The sequence below is a fragment of the Mandrillus leucophaeus genome, unplaced genomic scaffold (genome assembly GCF_000951045.1).
Source record: "Mandrillus leucophaeus isolate KB7577 unplaced genomic scaffold, Mleu.le_1.0 Scaffold662, whole genome shotgun sequence".
NCBI lineage: Eukaryota > Metazoa > Chordata > Mammalia > Primates > Cercopithecidae > Mandrillus > Mandrillus leucophaeus.
In genome coordinates, this window is record NW_012107164.1 from 665703 (window position 1) to 687616 (window position 21914).

General features: G+C 34.2%; 1 protein-coding gene across 1 annotated transcript in view; it reads left to right on the forward strand.

Annotated features, from left to right (window-relative positions):
* SLCO6A1 (solute carrier organic anion transporter family, member 6A1) overlaps positions 1-21914 on the forward strand; it is a 141853-nt gene that overhangs the window by 90827 nt on the left and 29112 nt on the right. Inside the window, exons 9-10 of the mRNA XM_012001522.1 lie at positions 7660-7813; positions 21208-21395. Coding sequence (XP_011856912.1) covers positions 7660-7813; positions 21208-21395 — 342 coding nt within the window. The remainder of the gene's footprint in view (positions 1-7659; positions 7814-21207; positions 21396-21914) is intronic.

A 21914-nucleotide genomic window follows, 5' to 3' on the forward strand; every position in this document is an offset into this window, starting at 1 on the left:
TAAAAAAGGATGAGTTTGTGTCCTTTGTAGGGACATGGATGCAGCTGGAAACCATCATTCTCAGCAAACTATCACAAGGACAGAAAACCAAACACAACATGTTCTCACTCATAGGTGGGAACTGAACAATGAGATCACTTGGATTCAGGAAGGGGAACATCACAATCCGAGGCCTATTATGGGGAGGGGGAAGGAGGAGGGATTGCATTGGGTGTTATACCTGATGTAAATGACGAGTTGATGGGTACTGACAAGTTGATGGGTGCAGCACACCAACATGGTACAAGTATACATATGTAACAAACCTGCACATTATGCACATGTACCCTAGAACTTAAAGTATAAAAAAAAAAAAAAAAAAAAAAAATGGGTAGGCAAAGCCTTAGGATCATGAAACAGATCTGACACCTATAAACAGAGAGTAGGGACGAAATAGAATTAGACAGGGAAAGCCTCAGGCTATGTTTCATATCTGACCAAAGCATTGCCAATCCAACAGAGGATTTTGAAAGAAAAATTTACCCATTCTAGGAGTTTCATTTTGGGAAGCAATATTCAGGCATTAATCTTGAATATGTTCAACCATTACCTGGAAGATGTCTAGAAACAGCGTGGCTGCAACTCAAAAGATGAGGTGGATCCTAAAGACTGTGAACCTGGAGAGTCTCAGCTAAATCTCTGCAAATAAATGGGAAATTATTTATTGGAAGGAAATTCATTGGCAAGGCTTTATAGCTTCAACAGAACTAATAAGATAATTATGAATTCTCTTATTCATTCTCCATTAAAGAATTATGAGACATTTGTGTCCTTCATAAGAAAGAGGTTTACACGTAGTATTTTGAACATTTCTTAGGCCTTTTACTATTTTGTTCATATATTTACATTACGACAGTGATATAGGAACTCTGTTTTCATTTCTTTTCTCAAAATAAAGACAAATTGGCTCTACACCAACCAAGATTTACTCCCCTTCCCCACTTCAAAACAATGGAGATAGGAAAAAGGAATTATGTCTGACGATATCTGAGCAGCCACATCTCCTAACAGTTTAGAGATTAACTACTGCATTTAACATTTACTCTAAATCTAGATGAACTGACAGCCCAGGAAAGTCTAGCAAATTGAAGACAGAGATAATAAGTATGATCCCTCTCAGGGCTTTATGTAATTCAATGATTGAGAAATTGATTTTCAGTTAAAGCAATAACAATGCAGGTGGTACTCTAATCAGACAGCAATGATGTTAGAGTGATAATGTTGGTGTTTTGAGATGAACTTTCATTACATAATTGTAAATCATGTATTATCTGTGCTACTGGAAAGATTATTGAGTTAGAGGAATTAGTCTCTAAATTTTTAGTTAATTTGCCCAATACATGTCACCACAGACATTAATATATTTTAATAAAGAAGTAAGTATATAAACTAGGTTTTTAAATAATAGAAGTATGTCAAGGAGTGTTTGGAAGCTTTACTAGATTAGACTAATTAATAATTCCTAGGAACCATAGATGACTCCCTACTATTGTCCAACCAACATTTCTGCCACACTTTTTTTCTTTTTTAATGAGACAGTCTTGCTCTGTCACTCAGGCTGGAATGCAGTGGCATGATCTCAGCTCACTGCAACCTCCACCCTCCATCTCCTGGGTTCAAGCAATTCTCCTGCCTCAGCCTCCCGAGTAGCTGGGACTACAGGTGCCTGCCACCACACCAGATTAATTTGTCCTTTTTTGTTTTTGTTTTTGTTTTTTTAGTAGAGACAGGGTTTCACCATGTCTCGATCTCCTTACCTCTTGCTCTGCCTGCCTCAGCCTCCTGAAGTGCTGGGAATACAGGCATGAGCCACCATGCTCGGCCACCACACTTCTAACTAATAAAAAATGTGGTTACAGGCTTTGTCTTGTTTCACATAAATGCATTTTGCATTAATGTCTATTTCTAAATTGGTCACTTATTAATTAGATGAACATTAGAATTTCTTTTATTATTATTATTATTATTATTATTAGAGACGGAGTCTCACTCTGTCGCCAGATTGCACTGCAGTGGCACAATCTTGGCTCACTATAACCTCCACCTCCCTGTTCAGGGGATTCTCCTGCCTCAGCCTCGCAAGTAGCTGGGACTACAGCCTGCCATCACACCCGGCTAATTTTTGTATTTTTTTTTTTAGTAAAGACAGGGTTTCACCATGTTGGCCAGATAGGTCTCGATCTCTTGACCTTGTGATCCACCCGCCTCAGCCTCCCAAAGTGCTGGGATCACAGGCATGAGCCACCGCACCCGGCCAGAATTTCTATTATTTTTAATTATGAAAGTGTTTACACTATATGTGTATTGCCTATGATATTATAGAGACACCACACATTACATAAACAGCAAAACAGCATGTAAACTATCTAGCGAGAAATGTATTCTTCATTCTTCAAAATGATTTATGACAGTTGACTATTAGAGAGTCCTATGTACAGCTACTGATTTGGATAATTCTGGTTGCCTATGATTGATTTATAATGATAAAGAGTCTTGCTTTATAATAAAAAAAAATTATACCATAACACATAATAATCAAATTATGCAAAATAAGTGATACAAAGAAAATATTAAAATTAGCAAAAGCAGGAAAAATACTTTATGTATGAAGGTCCAGAGATAAGGGTAATGGCATATTTTTATCAGAAACAAATGCAGGTAAGAAGACAGTGGAATATTTTTAGAGTCCTAAAAAGACAAATCACCTGTAATTTTATATCAAGCCAGAATATCTGTCAAAAAATTGAGAAATAATTTTAGACAAAAAAAGTAAGTTGTTTTTTTTTTTAACGGAGTTTTGCTCTTGTCACCCAAGCTGGAGTGCAGTGGCACAATCTCGGCCCACTGCAACCTCCACCTTCCAGGTTCAAGTGGTTCTCCCACCTCAGCCTCATAGTAGCTGGGATTACAGGCATGTAACCTCCACCACACCCAGCTAATTTTTGTATTTTTAGTAGAGACAGGGTTTCACCATGTTGGCCAGGCTGGTCTTGAACTGCTGACCTACACTACATAAAATGTTAAAGGAAGTCTTTCAGTCAGAAATGAAATGATACCAGACGTAAATATGAATCCTCATAAAGGAAAGAAGAACAATAAAAATGTTAACTATGTGGATAAATATACATTTTTAAAATTATTATTTAAGTCTCTTTGAAAATAATTATTTAAAACAGAAAAACATGTAATATGGGTTTACATGAAATGCCGTAATAGCACATGTTGGTAGACTGTGTTAAGTTAAAAATGTATACTATAAATCTTGAAACAATCACTAAAATAAGAGAGTCACAACAAATAAATTAACATAGTTAAAATGAAATTATTAAAAAATAGATATTTAATCTCAAATTAGGCAGAAAAAGAGGAAAAAGTGAACAAAGAGAGACGACAAATGGGAAACAAAAAGAGGGTAGATTTAACCCTAACCGTATTAGTAATCACATTAAATGTACATAGCTGAACATCAGTTAAAAGGGAGATAATCTTTATTTTGAAAAAAAAAAAAGAAGACCGAACTGTATATGCTGCATTTCATAAATGTATTTCAAATATAGATAGTAGTATATTAAGCAGAAAAGAATGGGAAAAGATGTATCTTATTAACAACAATCAAAAGAAAGCTGGAGTATAATACCAGATCAAGTAGTTTTGAGAGCAAAGAATATTAGCAGGAATAAAGAAGATCATTACATAATGATAAAACGACCAATTCATCAGGAATACATAACAATTCTAAATATATATTAACTGCATATAGAGCAAAAATGTGTACATTGCAAGGAGAAATGAAGACATTTATAGCTATAGTCAGATAATGAATAGAAGACTCAACAATAAATAGAAAGAGTAGACCAAAGAAATCAGTGGTCAGATGCAGATCAAAAAATTCTGGTTTGAATAATACTGCCAATTGTCCTAACTGACATTTGTAGAAATGGCCCACATAACAATATACACTTTATTCATGCGTGCATGTAATGGTTACCAAGTTGGAGCATATTCCAGGTTGCAAAACAAGTCTCAGTACATTTTTAATATATTTTTTATTTGCATAGGTTTGTGGGGTATGATTGCAATTTTGTTACATGCATAGGTGATATAAGTGGTCAAGTCAGGGCTTTTAGGGTGTCTATCACCCAAATAACATACATTATACCCATTAAGTAATTTCTCATTATCTATCACCCTTTCACCTCCTTACCCTTCTGAGTCTCCATGGTCTATCATTCCACTCTCTACAATTATGGGTACACAAGTTTTAGCTCCCACTTATGAGTGAGAACATGTGCTATTTGTCTGTCTGTATCTGACTTGTTTCACTTAAGATAATGACTTCCCATTTCATCCATGTTGCCATAAAAGACATTATTTCATTCTTACGACTAAATACTATTCAATGTGTGTGTATATATGTGTGTGTGTGTGTGTGTATATATATATCTCACATTTTTTAATTCAATCATCTGTTGATGGATATTTAGGATGATTCCATCTTTGCTATTGTGAATATTACTGCTATAAATAAATGCAGATATCTTTTTGATATATTGTTTTATTTTTCTTTTGTTAGTTACCCAATAGTGAGACTACTAGATTGAATGGTAGTTATATTTTTTAGTTTTTGAGAAAACTTCATACTGTTTTTCATAGAAGTTGTACTAATCTACATTCCCACCAACAGTGTAGAAGCATTTCCTTTTCTCCATATCTTTGCTAACATCTGTTATTTTTTAACTTTTTAAAAATAGCCATTCTGACTAGAGTAAGATCATACTTTATTGTAGTTTGAATTTGCATTTGTTTGATGATTAATGATGTTGAGCATTTATCATACACCTGTTGGCTGTTTTTGTTTTCTTTTGAAAAATGTCTATTCATGTCATTTGCCCCCTTTCAGTGAAATTATTTGTGGGGGTTTTTGTTTAGCTGTTTGAGTTCCTTAAATATTCTGGTTATTAGTCTCTGTTGGATGGATAGCTTGAAAATATTTTCTCCCAAACTGCAGGTTGTTTGTTCACTCTGTAGGTTATATCTTTTGCTGTGCAAAAGCTTTTTAGTTTAATTAAGTCCCATTTGTGTATTTTTGTTTGGTTGCTGGTGCTTTTGAGGTATCAATCATGAATTCTTTGCCTAGACCAATGTCTGGAAGAATATTTCCTATGTTTTCTTCTGGTATTTCTAGAGTTTAGAGACTTCTATTTGAGTCTTTAACCCATGTTGAGTGCTTTTTGTATAGGGTGACAGACAGGGGTCCATTTTCATTCTCTTATACATAACAATCCAATTTTCCCAGCATCATATATTGAAAAGGGTGTCCTTTCCCCAAATGTATGTCCCAGTTAACTTTGTCAAAGATCAGTTGGCTGTAAATATGTGGCTTTTCTTCTGGGTTTTCTGTTCTATTTCATTGATATATGGGTCTATTTTTATGCCAGTACAATGCAGTTTTGGTTACTGTAGCCTTAAAGTGTAATTTGAAATTGAATAATGTGATACCTCCAATTTTGTTCCTTTTGCTTAGAATTACATTTGCTATTTGGGCTTCTAGTTTTGCTTGTACGTGCATTTTAGGATTTAAAAAATTCTATAAAAAATGATGCTGATATTTTGATAGGGATTTTATTGAATATGTAGATTGCTTTGGGCAGTAAAATCATTTTAACAAGATTAATTCTTCTGATCCATGAGCATGGAAAGTTTTTCCATTTGTTTGTGTCATCAGCAATTACTTTCTTGTAGTTTTCTTCTCTTATAGAAATCTTTCACCTTCTTAGTTTAATAAATTCCTAGGCATTTTACTTTTTGGACCTATTGTAAACAGGCTTGCCTTTTTATTTTATTTATTTATTTATTTTGAGATGGAGTTTTACTCTTTTTGCCCAGGCTGCAGTGTAGTAGTACAATCTCAGCTCTCTGCAACCTCCACTTTCCTGGTTCAATTCTCCTACCTCAGCCTCCCAAGTAGCTGGGACTACAGTTGCATGCTGCCACGCCTGGCTAATTTTTTGTATTTTAAGTAGAGATGGGGTTTCACCGTGTTGCCTAGGCTGGTCGGAAACTCCTGAGTTCAGGCAATCCGCCTGCCCCAACCTCCCAAAGTGCTAGCATCACAGGTAGAAGCCATGGCGCCCGGCCTGGCTTGCCTTTTTAATTTTGTTCTCAGCTAGATTTTTACTGGTGTATAAAAACGTTACTAATTTCGTATGTTAATTTTCTACACTGAAACTTTACTGGATTCATTTATCAAATCTAAGAGATTTTTGATGGAGTCTTTAGGTTTTTCTAGATCTAAGATTGTATCATCAATGATCAGGGATAATTTGACTTTCTCTTTTCCAATTTGGAAGCCTTTTATTTCTTTTTCTTTCCTGGTTGCTCTGGCTAGGACTTCCAGTACTATTTTGAATAGGACTGCTAAAAGTGGGCAATTTTATGTTGTTCCAATAATTTTAACAAATTATGTTGGATAATTAGATGTCTATATGCAAATAAATTTAATTCACATCTTGTACCACATAAAATAGTTCAAAATAGATTATAGATGAAAATATAAAATATAAAACTCCAAAAATATAAGAGAATATATTTTTGATTTTGCATTTGGCAAGTATCTTTTAGATGTGACACCAAACACATAAACAAACAAACAAAAAATGAATTAATAAATTGAAACTTGTCAAAAATTTAAAAATTACTGTTTGAAAGAACTTGTTTATGGTATGAAAAAGCAAGCCATATAATGTGCAAAACTATTGGAAAATCATATATCTAACAAAAAAATTACTTCCAGAATATTAAAAAGTAAGCAATCCAACAAAATGGGCAAATGATTGGAACAGATATTTAATAAAAAATACAGATTGAAAATAAATATATGGAAAGATTATCAACATCATTTCTCACTAGCAAAATGCTTATTAAAACCCCAAATATGAAACTACTACACTCCTGTTAAAATGTCTAACATTTTTTTAAAAAGAGACCATACCAAGTGTTGGTGAGGAGAACAAACGAAACTCTTATACACTGCTGATGGAAATATGAAATGTCACAACAGTTCTAAAAAACCGACAGTTTCTTAAAAAGTTAAGTGAATGCCTACTGCATGATGCAAATATTCTATTTCTTAATATTTATCCAAGAGACATGAAAGCATATGACCATACAAAGACCAAATAAAGACCAGCTGCATGAAAGAAGCCAAAGAAACTTGACATATTGTATGATTCTATTTCATAAACTCTTAGGAAATTCAAACAAATGAATAGTAACAGAAAGTGGATCAGTGTATGCCAAGGAGTGGGGAAATTATAAAGGGGCACAAGGAAACTTTTGGGTTTTTTTTTATTATTATTATATTTGTTATAAATAAACTTTTGATTATTATGTTTGTTGGCATGATTTTGGTGATGATTTCACAAGTGTATACATGTATCAAAAATTTTCAAATTTTAATCTTAGTATGTGCAGTCTATTGTACCTCAGACCTCAGTAAAGCTGTTAAAAAAAGAAATTATTTCAATAAGCATATTTTATGGATCTCACTGATATCTTGACATTTGCTTCAATAATTATAAAATAATGGTAATATGATTACATTCCATCTTGTTTCTATAGAGAAGGGCAGTTGGGAAACCTCACGGCTCCTTGCAATGAAAAATGTAGATGCTCATCTTCAGTTTATTCTTCTATATGTGGAAGAGATGATATCGAATACTTTTCTCCCTGCTTTGCAGGGTGTACGTATTCTAAAGCACTAACCCGAAAAAAGGTAATTAGTTTTTATAATTATTATGTTTTGTTATACATTTATATTTTCATTATATTATAACTATTATTTTTTATGCTTCTTCCTCTTTAGTGAAATGTTCAACTTGTAAATGCTATTAACATTTTTCTTCCAACTCTCTATAAAACCTATTTTTTCTTATTTTCCCCTTTTACATGTTAAAGACAAGAAAATAAAATTTGTGGGTTTGTTTGGTGTGTGTTTATTTTTTGAGACAAGGTCTGACTCTGTCACCCTGGCTGGAGTGCAGTGGTAAGATCCCAGCTCACTGCAACCTCCACCTCTTGGGCTCAAGCTATCCTCCCACCTCAGCCTACAGGATAGTTGAAACTGCAGGTGCACACCACCACACCCAGCTAATTTTTGTAATTTTTTTAGAGATGGAGTTTTGCCACACTGCCCAAGCTGGTCTTGAATGCCTAAGTTCAAGTGATTCACCTGCCTTGGCCTCACCTCCAAAACTGCTGGGATTACAGCTGTGAGTCACCGTGCCTGGCCAAAAATTTGTTTTATATTGCCGCAATACAAAGAGCTTATGGAAATTGGGAGTGAAAGGGATATTCCTACATTAAAATGTCAATGAAAAGAGTCAAACTCTGTATTTGAAGTGATTTATTCTGAGCCAAATATGAGTGACCATGGCCTGTGACACCTTGGGAGATCCTGAGAAAGTGTGCCCAAGGTGGTCACAGTGAAGCTTGGTATTATACATTTTAGGGAGGCATGAAACATCAATCAAATACCTTTGAGAAATACATTGGTTTGATCCAGAAAGGCAGAACAATTTGAAGACAGGGGAGGGGAGAGTGGTACTTGGGGTAGGGTTTTGGGGTGGGGCTTCCAGGCTATAAGTAAATTTAAACATTTTCTTGTTGGTAATTGGTTGAGTTTGTCTAAAGACTTGGGATCAATAGAAAGGAAATGTCCAGGTTAAGAAAAAAGATTGTGGAGACCAAGGTTCTTTTGAAGTCTCATAGTGGCTGCCCTTAGAGACAACAGATGACAAATGTTTCCTATTTAGACCTTTTAAAAGGCGATAGACTCTCAGTTAACCTCTTCAGGATTAAAAGGCCCCGAAGAAATGTTACGTTATTTGTTATGTTAATAGAGATTCTTTACAGATGCAAATTTCCCCCCCACAAAGGACTGCTTTGCAGGACCATTTCAAAATATGGCAAAGAAATATGTTTTGAGGTAAAATATTTTGATTTTCTTCTTTGTCACCTAATGTTATGCCAGAGTCAGATTGGAAAGTTAGTCACGATATATGGGTTAAATAAAACCCATCTGATGAGAATTTATGGTTTGAAAGGTATGACTCCCCAGATCCATTAGATAGGAGTTTGGGCAAGATTTAAAAAAAAATCAGAGCTTAGTCCTCAATAACACATCTATGGGGCCAGGTGTAGTGGCTCATTCCTATAATCCCAGCACTTTGGGAGGCCTAAGAGGGTGCATCACTTGAGCCCAGGAGTTTGAGACCAGCCTGGGCAACATGGCGAAACCCTGTCTCTACAAAACATACAAAAATTAACTGTGCATAGTGGTGCATGACTGTAGTCCCAGGTACTCGGGAAGCTGAGGTGGGAGGATTGCCTGAGCCTGGGAGGTCAAGGCTGCAGTGAGTCATGATTGTGCCACTGCACTCCAGCCTGGGTGACAGAGTGAGAACACATCTCATAAAAACAAACAACAGCAACACACACACACACACACACACACACGCACACACACACACACATATTACATCATCCCAACTTTATTGTTTTAAAGCAATGAAGAACTCTTATCTACCTCTTGGCCACAGCAAAGTTGAATGAAACAGCCTGAGAGAACCTTCCCCTATGTAGTTTGTCTTAGCTCTATGCTACTTTACAGCAGCACCCAATCTCCTGAAACCTTGAGCCACAATCTTTTACACACTTAGAGATAGATGAATACTATCCTTTTGGTCACCTTTCACTGAGTTTTTTCTCCTACTGAAGAATTCAAATTGTTTACTCTCTACCTTTTTGCTGTTTCTCTCTTTCTGCTCCACATTAATTTAGATGTGGAAATTAGTCCTATGGTTTATCAGAAGTCACCGTAACTTGTATGCTTTTGTTAGTACATCCAGGAAAGTGAGAGAGTTAGTTAGAGTTTTACAGGGCAATAACATATGTGACTTGAATATATGTTATTTCTGTTTGCCCTTTGGCATTTATGTAAATTGAGACTATTTAAAAATTCCCTTGTGTGCTCATCTGTGGGGCCATTACCATCCGAATCCCTTATTTCTCTGGGCTTTCTGCCACCCTGCTAACACATTTTCTTCTTCTGTCATGGAGAACAGTTGACCACTCTACCACTTGTTGAAGTTAATTTTTTAATATCCCAAGTTGCATAAATAAGCTTTTAACTAAATGATGGACTATCTACTCCAACTTTCACCTTTTAAATAGCACAGAAGCATGGATCCATTCTTTGAAAACTCTGTTTATCTTTCCTTGCTCTGACTAGTCTTCGAGAATGGGAGAGAGCAACAAAGAGGTGTGGTGCCTTTTCTGGCCTGCCCATGACCACCCATGGACAAACCAGCATGCACTACCTCCCCTCTGAGGTCCATAAAAGCCCAGGGATCAGCCAGAGCAGGCAGGGGATGGAGCAATGAAGGATGAACAGCTACAGAGAGGAGCTACCCTCTCTGCTTAGAGCTGCAGACATGGGGATGACCAGTTGCAGAGAGGAGCAACCCTCTCGAGGGACTCCTCTTTGCTGAGAGCTGAATACTGGACAGGATAACCTGTCTACAGAGAGGAGCTACCCACTGCAATTCTCCTCTGAGCTGTTGTAATACTCAATAAAGCTCCTCTCCTTCTTGTTAACCTTCCACTTGTCTGCCTACCTCATTCTTCCGGGGCACAGGATAAGAACTTGGGCAAAGGCACGTTAACTACAGAGATTTCTGGCCTCCAAAGTGACATCCCAAAGATCCCATAACACCACTTCCTCTCCTTCTTTTTATTTTGCTATAAGTAAATTATTTTTAAATGCTCACTATGTCATCACAGTATACAGTAAAACTGTTTGACCTTGATGTTTTGATTCCATGGAATATTCAAGAGCTAAACATTCCATCAAGGATATAGCTCCAACCCCTGCTTCCTTTTTTCTAGGGAATCTCTTTTAGAGACTTTATTTATTTAATGAAACTCTTCATAGTTTTTTTTAATATATATTTCTCTAAGGAGTAATTAATTTATGAGGAATAATAGTGATAGAAATAATCCACAAAATAGTCACTCAAACTGTGTGATAACATTTGATACTTAATGAAAACTGAAAGAAGAATAAAATCAATATGTCAGAAATTGCCTAGTAAGACAATTAGCCTTGCTAGAAAAAAATGGCTTTGATAGAAAACCTACAAAGTAGAAGCTGTTAGTAAAATGTGATATGGATGGAACTGATTAATGGATAGAATAAGCATCAATTTCAAATGGGAAAAGATCGATACCAATAAAAATAATCTCAACAAAATACAAATTAAAATAAGATACACTATACAAAAAATGATCAAGTACCTATATGCTGTTAATGGAATCCCCTTTGAAAAATATTTTCTCAATGAAAATATGACAAGTGTAAAAAAATTCTGATTAAATGTTCCTATTCAAAATACGATCAGGGCCAATATAAGTCAAAATTAGATGCTCTTCAATGAAGTTTATGCAAAAGTTTGTGAGAGGAGTAGTAGGAAATACTATACCTCTAACGATTTTTAGGTTTCTCTAGAAAAAGTACAGCTGTACTAAAACTGAAAATACATACCTGCTGTTGATATTGATAATATTCCTGGGGAGCTTTTCCTCATTGAGAACCACATGTATTCTTCTTATCCGTGCTTCCAAAGATCTTCAAATTTCTTTATATAGATATTAAAGAAATCATGGGCTTTTTTTTGTGATCTCCGCAGACTGATTCCTTTCAGTAGCTGATATAGTTTTCATTATAAAATAGCAATATGAATATTCTTCCAGAAGTTCAACAGAAACTTCATTCTATTTATCTCTGAAGAGGAAAGTAAATCACATCCAAAGGATTAAGGATTATAGGAAGCAAGGCTTCAGGTTCTCATTCAGCTTAAATATCATTGGAATATTTTAATTTTATTTACTGACCCACTATCTTTGTGCTATTTTTAATATGTATTTTTATATGTTTTAAATGAAATATGCTATTATAATTTGGCTTTTGTACAGTCAATATTGACTTATATTTACCCTTTTCCTTGCATTTCCATTGTTTCATCTGGAATTATTTTTCTTCTGCCTGAAGAACTTTATTTCACCTTCATTTTGAACACTGTTTTCACTGGGTATGGAATTTTAGATTGGCAGTGATTCCCCCCACTCTTCATTCCCCCCACCACCAACATTTAAAAGACACCATATGTTGCCTTCTGTTTCTGGATGCTTTGGGATTTTCTCTTTGTTTTTGGTTATCAGATGTTTTCCTTTGATGTATATATATGTGGCTTTGATTATGTTTATTTTGCTTGGGTTTCACAGAGTATCTTGAGTCTGTGGATTCTTGTGTATCAGTTGAAAACTTCTTAGCTATTAACCTCTCTCTCTCTTTCCTGTATTTTTGGGAACTATGTATTAGTTTATTATTGCTACATAATAAACTGCAGTAGCCCCTGCATCCGTAATTTAAATGACCTGCAATCAACTGTGGTCTGAAAATATTAAAATATTTTGGGAGACACAGAAGAGAGAAAGAGAGAGAGAGAATCTTCACATAACTTTTATTGCAGTATTGCTATAATTGTTCTATTTTATTAATAGTGTTAATCTCTTACTGTGACTAATTTATAAATTAAACTTTATTATATGTATGTATGTATAGGAAAAAAAAGAGTAGATATAGGGTACAGTTCTATTCATGGTTTCGGACATACAGGGATCTTAGAATGTATTTCTCATGGATAAGGGGGGATTATTGTACCCCAGTTTTAGTGGATTTGAATAACACTCATTTATTAGCTCTCAATTCTAAGGTCAGCAATCCAGACATGCTATGCATGACTGGATCCTCTGCTCCAAGTCTCACAGGCTGAAATCAGGGTGATGGCTGAGTTGTGCTCCTTTCTGGAGGGCCTTGGAAAGAGTTCACTTGTAAGTTTCTTCAGGTTATTGACCAAATTTGGTTCCCTTGGGTTAAAAAAACAAGGCTCTAATTTTTTTTGCTAGCTGTCAGTTGGAGGCCAGTATTAGCTTTTACAGACCACCCACATTCTTTCACAAATGACTCCCTCCATCTTCAGTGTTAGCAACAGAGAATCTCCCTTACATTGTATATTTTGTATCTCTGATTTCAAGAGGCGCTTAGTACATTTTAATTCTCATCTAATTAGGTGAGGTTTATCCAAGATAGTTTTCCTTTCTTAAACTATGCCATAGAATATAATTGAGTAAAACAGATTGATGCAGGCAGATGAGCTCCAAAATTGGGGCTTAGCCCAGGAAGGTTCTTGGCCTTGCCCAGGAAAGAATTCAAGGGCGTCATTAAAGGTCAGTATTAGACAGAAACTTTTATTGAAGCACTGGTATACAGTAGCAACAGAGAGGTACTACTCCTTGTGCAGTGGGGCTACCCAATAGGCAATGTGCCCACAGTAACAGCTCAGAGGCCGGTCTGCAGGTACATCTATATCCACTTTAATTACATGCTGATTAAGGGGTAGATTATACAGAAATTTCTAGGAAAAGGGTGAGGGGTAACTGGGATGTTGGGTCATTGCCATGGAAAGGGGTGGTAACTACTATTGTTGCCATGGCAATGGTAAACTGACATGGCACACTGGTGGACATGTCTTACGGAAAGCTGCTTCACCCTGTCCCTGTTTTAGCTAGTCCTCAATTTGGTCCAATGTTTGAGCCCCCACCTATGGAGTTGAGTCATGCCTTTTGCTTCCTTATCAACTTACAGTCCTAGGGATTATGTAGGATGTACACAACAGAGGGAGAGAATCTTGGGTGCTGTTTTGGAATTCTGCTTAACCCAGACTACAAATAGTCATTTCCACTTCTGTTCCATAATCTTTTGCCACTTTTTCTCTTTTATATCCCTTTTCGTCTGTTTATTTAAATATGGATATTTTCTGTTCATCTATCTTCCAGTTACGAATCCTCTATTTCACAGTGTCTGCTCTGCTGTTAAACCCATTTTCTGAGGTTCTAATTTCACTTGTATTGTTTAGTTCTAGTATTAATGTTTTTTTTTTTTTTTTTTAGAATACAAATCTCTGGTGAAATTCTACATAATTTAAGCTACGTTATTCATTTGTCTCCCGTACTTTCTGGAGCATATTAATCATAACTATTTTAACATTCTTACTATTAACTCTGCTATCTAGGTCACCTATGAATCTACTTATATTGTTTATTTTTCTCTAATTTTAAGTCAGTTTTTCATGTCACTTTGTGTGGCTTATAATGTTGTGTTAAATTCTGAACACTGTGTTTGAAAAATACCTAATATAGTTGTATAATTGTCTATCTCTTATTTTATTTTTGTGTTGTGTATTTATTAATGTGTAGGTTCTGTTATATGCCTACATATTAGTAATTGTCACATCTTTTTGATGAACCATCCATTTTTCTAAAAGTTTCCTTTTCATCTCTGATAATAATATTCTTTGTCTTGAAGTGTATTTTGCATGATATTGAATCATTATTATAACATTATTTTGCTATTTTTATGGTATATTTTATTTCTATTCTTTTATTTTCCACCTATCTGTGTCTTTACGTTTAGACTATCTCCTGTAGCCAGCATAAAGTATGGGTTTACCTTTTCTCCAATTCTGTTATTCTGTCTTTTAATTGGAGTTCAAAAATTATTTATATTTAATAGAGTTATCAATATGGCTGAGTTTAGATCTACCTGCCCATTTTATTATTGGAATTGAATCCACTTTGCTATTTCATTTTAGTATAAATTGATATCTTGTTTTATCTCTTTGAATTGATTTTTAATTGATGGCTCTTAGATTATATAACATTTCACAGTCTATTTAGAATTAATATTATAGAACATAGTGTAATATAAAACCATATAGGTATAAAACTCACCATATATGTACCTTTACGTCTCCCCAGTAACATTTATGTTGCAGTTTGTAACATGTCTTATAGCTATACATATGTTCAAATTTGTGATAGATAATGTTATGACTTGTTTAAAAAATAATCATACTTAAAATATCTTATGAAAATAATATAGTCTTATATTTACCCAGAAATTTAATATTCATCATTCATGAAGATGTGAGTTTCACTCAGCAGCATCATTTGCCTTAAGTTTGAAGAACTTATTTTGGCATTTCTTGTAAAGAAGGTAGGCTGGTGACATCCTCTTAATGTTCTTTTAACTTAAGATATCTTTGTCTTGCCTTCATTCCTGAAGTATATTTTCACTAGACATTGAATTCTAGGGTGATCATTATTTTCTTTCAACACTGTAAATATGATGCTTCTCTGTCTTCCAGCACCCATGGTTTCTGATGATACATCTACGGTGATTCAAATAATTGATTTACTTGTATATAATATATATTGTTTTATCTAGCTATTTTCAGTATTTTTTTTTTTAATTTTGCTGTTCATTAGTATGATGGTTTGGTTTTCTTTGAGTTTATCCTGTTTGTAATTCACTGAACTTTTTGAATCCATAAATTTATATTTTCACCAAATTTGGGTAGTTTTCAGCAATTTTTAATTTAAATGCCTTTTTCTACCCCAATATCTTTCTCTTCTCCTCCACAATTCAGCTGCTTTTCTTTCATTTAGAACTTCTATAGGTAGTTACTTTTTGCATATTTTAACCAGAGTTTTGATTTGTAATCAGTTGGAGGGATGAGACTTGGAGGACTTAAATCATGTCAGAAAAGGGACTCTCACTAATTATTTTAAATGCTGTAAAATTGCATAACAGATAATAATACAATAAATAATAAATATATAATAAATGTAACAAATAATAATACAATAAATTAATGTTCCCATGTTGGAGAATTCTGTGAGATACCTCCAGTGTATGGAGTTATGTGTATTTTCTTTTTATTTAGGTGACATTTTTCATATGTTTTGAATTAAAGTTGTGGCTGTTTTATTGTTTCATCAAATGTAGAACTTACTTCTCTCTTTTCATCCTTGCTCTTTGGTTTAATTTCTGCGAAGCTAGTTGAGTAGTTGCTTCTTTACTCTATAGGTAATACAGCACAGGTATATATTCTCTAGTGTTCTCCCACAAAACTTGGATTTTTTTATGCCTCTAATAGTCTAACATTTTATACAAACATTGTGTACAGAAATCCATTATAGTAATACCAAGTTTATGAAAATAATGTTTAACTCTAAAATTAAAACATAAATAAAAACAACAGAGTACTCCCTTCTCTTTTTAAATGTGATAAATTTAAAAATGTTGATAGTTCAAATTAACACATAATCTTATATGTTTCTGGTGTTATAAACTTTTAAAATACATTTTTTTTTTCTTTTTGAGATGAAGTCTCGCTCCATTGCCCAGGCTGGAGGGCAGTGGCACAGCAGTGACGCAATCTTGGCTCACTGCAAGCTCCACCTCCTAGGTTCATGGCATTCTCCTGCCTCAGCCTCCCAAATAGCTGGGACTACAGGTGCCTGTCACCAGGCCCGGTTAATTTTTTGTAGTTTTAGTAGAGATGGGGTTTCACCATGTTAGCCAGGCTGGTATCGATCTCTTGACCTCGTGATCTGCCTGCCTCAGTGTCGTAAAGTGTTGGGGTTACAGGTGTGAGCCACCATGCCCAGCCTAAATTACATTCTTAAGCAATTTGGGGATACATATCAAACAACATTTAAAATGCTGATGTTCTTAGATGCAGTATTTTCTGTAGTGAGTCTCAATTCCAAGAAAATAAAATAGATATTGGACATCTAAGTAATACTTTAAAACTCAGAAGGAAATAAATTGGCAAGTTGTAGGAATGAGTTTATGTAAATGGTGACGTATGTACTTGAAAGAATAATATGAACCTTTCAGAGATGACTAGTCAAAAAATAAGAAAAATAAAAAGTAGAAAAATAATTAGAAAAAATAAGTAGAAAAATAGGAAAAAAATGTATATGTGTAATATAAAATTCAATTAAAAATCTTGATTTTATACTGTACTTGTTAGGAAATTTGTCTCTTTGTTTCACTATTATTTGCAGTATCTAGATTACTGCCTGTTTCTCTGCAGATGCTTAATAAATATTTGTCAGATGAATAATCATAAAACGCTACTTTAAATTTACATCTTTTTTGGGATAAAGTAGTAGTTTTTCATTGTAAATAATTCAAATAGTTTAAGCTGTACTGTTAAATATGTCTCTTTTCTATCACAGGCCATTGATATCTTGTGCTCATATTCAGAAGCAACAAATTTTACTATCTCTTTTTATGCATCATTATAGAAATATACATGTTAAAGCATATAGAGCCTTTTCTATACAAATGGGAGCATATCATACATATTTTTATGCACTTTGTTCTTTTATTTAACATGATATCTTAGAAAATGAAAAAAATGCTTTAAGATAATATCCATCTTTGGGGACTTAACTATTTTTACTTTATTCATTTTTCTTAAAAATGAAAATATCTTAAAAATATTTTCAGTGGTCATGCATTATTTTTTTAACGAAAAGTAATGATGTTTAAGTTAGCACTGTACTTTCATCACCATTACTATGCTCTTGTAACTGTGTAGAGACTACTCACGTCCTCTCAGCTGAGACAGTACATTTGGGTAAGAAAAATACTCCTGTTCAAGGCTCACAAGCTTTTATCCAAAATTCTTGCATTCAAATATCTCAATTGTTGGATTTTAAAAAGAAATATAGTACATAATCATTGTATATCATATTCCACACTCAGCAGAGCAGCAACTGTAATCGAACATTAATATTTCTATACCAACACTTGTGATATTCTCATTTAGAGAGAGAAATGAAAACATTAAATAGCTTTACATTATTCTGGGTCGTATTTTTTCATCAAATAAGCTACAAAGAAAACTCTTTGGTCTTCAGAGTGCTCTTGACTTCAAAATTGTGTGTAGAGGACTTTGGGCCTATATTAGTAACTTAGAAACTAACATTATATAGTAATTAACAATGGCTTGCAAGCCATTTGCAAAAGTTGATATTTTATAAGTTTTTTTCATGGTGTTCCAATTTAAATGAAGAAAAAAAGTCATTGAAATGTAATTGTCATTGTGATGGCATTAACAGGTGGGATCATTAAGAGGTGATTAGGCCATGAAGGCTTTGTCCTCATCAAGGGATTAATGTCATTTTTGCAGGGTCGGGTTTGTTACTGTGGTTGTGGGTTGCTGTAAAAACAGATTGGCCCTCTCTTATGCTCCTGTTCTCTTATCCTTTTGCTTTCTGTCATGAGATGATGCAGCACAAAGGCCCTCACTAGATGCCACCACCTTCATATTAAACTTGCCAGCCTTCAGAATTATGAGAAATAAATTACCCAGTTTGTGACATTCTGTTATAGCAACACAAAGTGAGCTAAGACACTCATTAGTACTTTCATACCATTTTCCCTTTACTTTTTCCCAATTCTCCATCATTGAAACTTACTTGAGCAGGCATTACTTCTACTATCCTTTTTGTTACAGTCATTCTCAGACTCAAGGATTCTTCCTCCCCCTATTCCTTGAGGATTTTAGGCCCTGGTTCACTGGCATTCTCTCTAATCTGGAAATTCATCTTGAGGCTCTTTCTAATTCTCTAACCCTATAATTCCTTGACATATTCTTTCCTGGTAATCTTGTTTGCACCCTACCTCATGCAATGTCCCTCCATGGTCATACCCTAGGCCTTTACAATGACTTTACTCCTTTCATGATCTCAATTTCAATTATTCTACTATTGATCTACAACTTCTTTTCTTTCAGCTCACTTTATCTAGTACGTGGACTCCTTAGTTCTTCAGCCCTTTTAGAGCCCAGTATCTTCTGATTCCATAATCTGTTCATGAACCCTTTGTTGCATTTTTTTATTTCTCCTTTTAGCCATCTTGTATGGCTAAAAGATTGTATGGCCTACAACTATTTGTTGTGCTGGATATCTTTCGTCTGTTCTCCAGATTCATTTTTTACATTTTTCTACCCTCCTCAATATCCCAGGAGATTGAATTATAGGATGAAAGTTCCTTTGCCCTCTGACTGTGGACTGGGTTAAGATGATAAGGAGTCCTAATACAAAATTAGGAAGACAGGGGAAACAAGTGAAATCATGGTGTTGATTTTCTTGGTTCTTTCCCTGAGCTGTGGATGACTGACTGCCTCCCTTGACTAAAAGTCATAGTTTCTCCTAGGAAGTCCTTCTCCATATGACTTTTTCTTTCTGGTGACCATTTTCACTCTAGAATCCTTCAGCAAATCCTTTCAAACCTATTTTCAAAGTAAACGCTGAAGTTGGCCGTTTTCATTTTCTCTGATTACCACCCTGGCCTCTCAAGCACTGTTGTCTTGTACTTTATTTTATAGACTTTTAACTGTTTCATCTGCTTTTACCCTTGCCTACATATTTCAAAAGTCTCAATATAGCAGTCACAATGATCTTTTAAAATACGTCATTTATATATCCATCGAATGACTTCACATCACTAAGAATGAAAACCAAAGTTCTTCACATTGCTCTTGCAATTGCCGCCCAATAGCTGTATAATCCTCCCTTTTCCTACCACCCTGATTTTATTTTCTCTTAGTCTCCTTCATGTTCATTCTGATCCAGCCTGTTCTGTTCTTGCTTTTCTTTCAACTTTTCAAGCAAGCTCTACCACAAAGCTTTTCAATTACCGTTCCTTTTTTTTTTTTAATTGAAACATTTCTTTTAGATAACCATGTGGTCCACTCACTTACCTTTTTCAAATCTCAGCTCAAATATCACTTTATCATCGAAACATTCTCTGATCATGTTAAGTATTGTCCTATAGCCCCCCCAATATTCCCTGTACTTGTCCTTGTTTTATTTTCTCCGTAGCACTTGTCATTAAATACTCAAGTTCCTTTTTTTTTTTAAATGTCCTGTCTCCCCAAATAGAAAGTTTCCTACACGGAACAGTGGTTTCTATAGTATTGTTTACTGTGTTTTCCCAAAACCTAGAATGATGTTTGGCATATAGGCACTCAAAAAAATAGTTGGTGGAATGAAGGAATTGATATTTGGATATTTGGGTATTTATATTATTTAACATATGTATTAACCTCTCAGCAACTTCACCCACCAAACTGACATAAATTTGTCTGAATTATAATTTTCTGAATCACTCAGATTCAAGTTATGTTTAATTTCTCTTATTTTTTCACTAGTAAAATCTAATTCAATATTTCTGCTAAATTTATTGTGTTGTTCTTTTCTTCGTCTTATTTTGTGGTTTAGAATATTTCCAATAAATTAATAAATTGCAAACTGGTCTCTGTGTCTTTAAATTCTGGTTAATTCTCCTTAGAAAATGTCACCAATTCATCTGCCTTAAATTATCCACCCTACAACCACAACTCCAAATTCTCACTGGCTTTCCATTCAGGGCTACAGTATGAATTTCATTGGCTCTAGACACTTCTGCCTTTGTGCTCTCCTTTCTTCACTGAAAAATTAATAATGATAAAGAAATTATTTTATCTACATCACATTGGTATGAAAAAAATACAATCCAAGCTGGATTCATCACTATATGTTCATTTTATATAATTTATTATTATACTCATTTTTTCTTTGATTTTAAAATGCTTTTAAATTAAAATATTTTATGTGGCCCTGAATATGTTACAGATTCTAGGCATTGTGTCTGTTGTCCCAAATGGATAGCAGCCCTGTCGTTATTACATACAAAATAAAGTCTTTTTAGTATGGTTTCAAAGCCTTTCACAATTGGGTAACTGTCCATATTTTAAATCTCAGCTAAAATTCCATTTTTTCATTACATTATTTTTAATTTCCCTTAATATATATCCAAGAATTTCTTATGCATTTGAATATAAATATTTTGAGGAAAATTTCTTAAATTAACTGAACTTTTTCTAATTATAATTACACACACACACACACACACACACACACTGCCTTCCACACACACACACAGAGATTCTTTGCCATGTAAAATACCTCGGATTTATCATTAATGTGTCATTTCTAAATAATACATAGCAGGCTTAATATAAAAACATTTTGAAATAAAACTAATGAGTCTCCCTGCAGTTATTGATTTAATTCTTATTTTATGATAAGAGCTTTTGTTTATGACTATTTTTCTGAAAGATTGTTTCCTGTCTTCAATACTCACAGACATACTACAATTGTTCTTGCATTAAAGAAGGATTAATAACTGCAGATGCAGAAGGTGATTTTATTGATGCCAGACGTGGGAAATGTGATGCAAAGTGCTATAAATTACCTTTGTTCGTTGCTTTTATCTTTTCTACGCTTGTATTTTCTGGTTTTTCTGGTGTACCAATCATCTTGGCCATCATGCGGTATGTATATATTATTCATTATTATTGTTTATTTAATATATAAGAAAAGTAATTTTGGAAAGATTTTAGAATATTGTAGTAAATAATTTCCTCTGTGTTTCATGTTAGCAAATGCAGAGGGAAAGTTGTTAAACTGTCACAATTCATGTGTATGATTATTTCTCTTTTAACTAGTTTATTTGCATAGAGTATGTAAAAATCACATTGTTTAACTTTAACTTAATGTATCTATCTAATTTAACACACATAGAAACATTATAAATGTAGGAAAAATATTAATTTCAACACAGATTTGATTATAATATTGACTCATTATAATTGGTTATAGGAATTTATTAACTATTTTCATCCATATTGGTTAATTTGACTATAAGAAAACATGAGTGTCATCAACAAAGGAGCATAATAACTTTTAGAATTTCAGTGTGTAGGCCGGGCGCGGTGGCTCAAGCCTGTAATCCCAGCACTTTGGGAGGCCGAGACGGGCGGATCACGAGGTCAGGAGATCGAGACCATCCT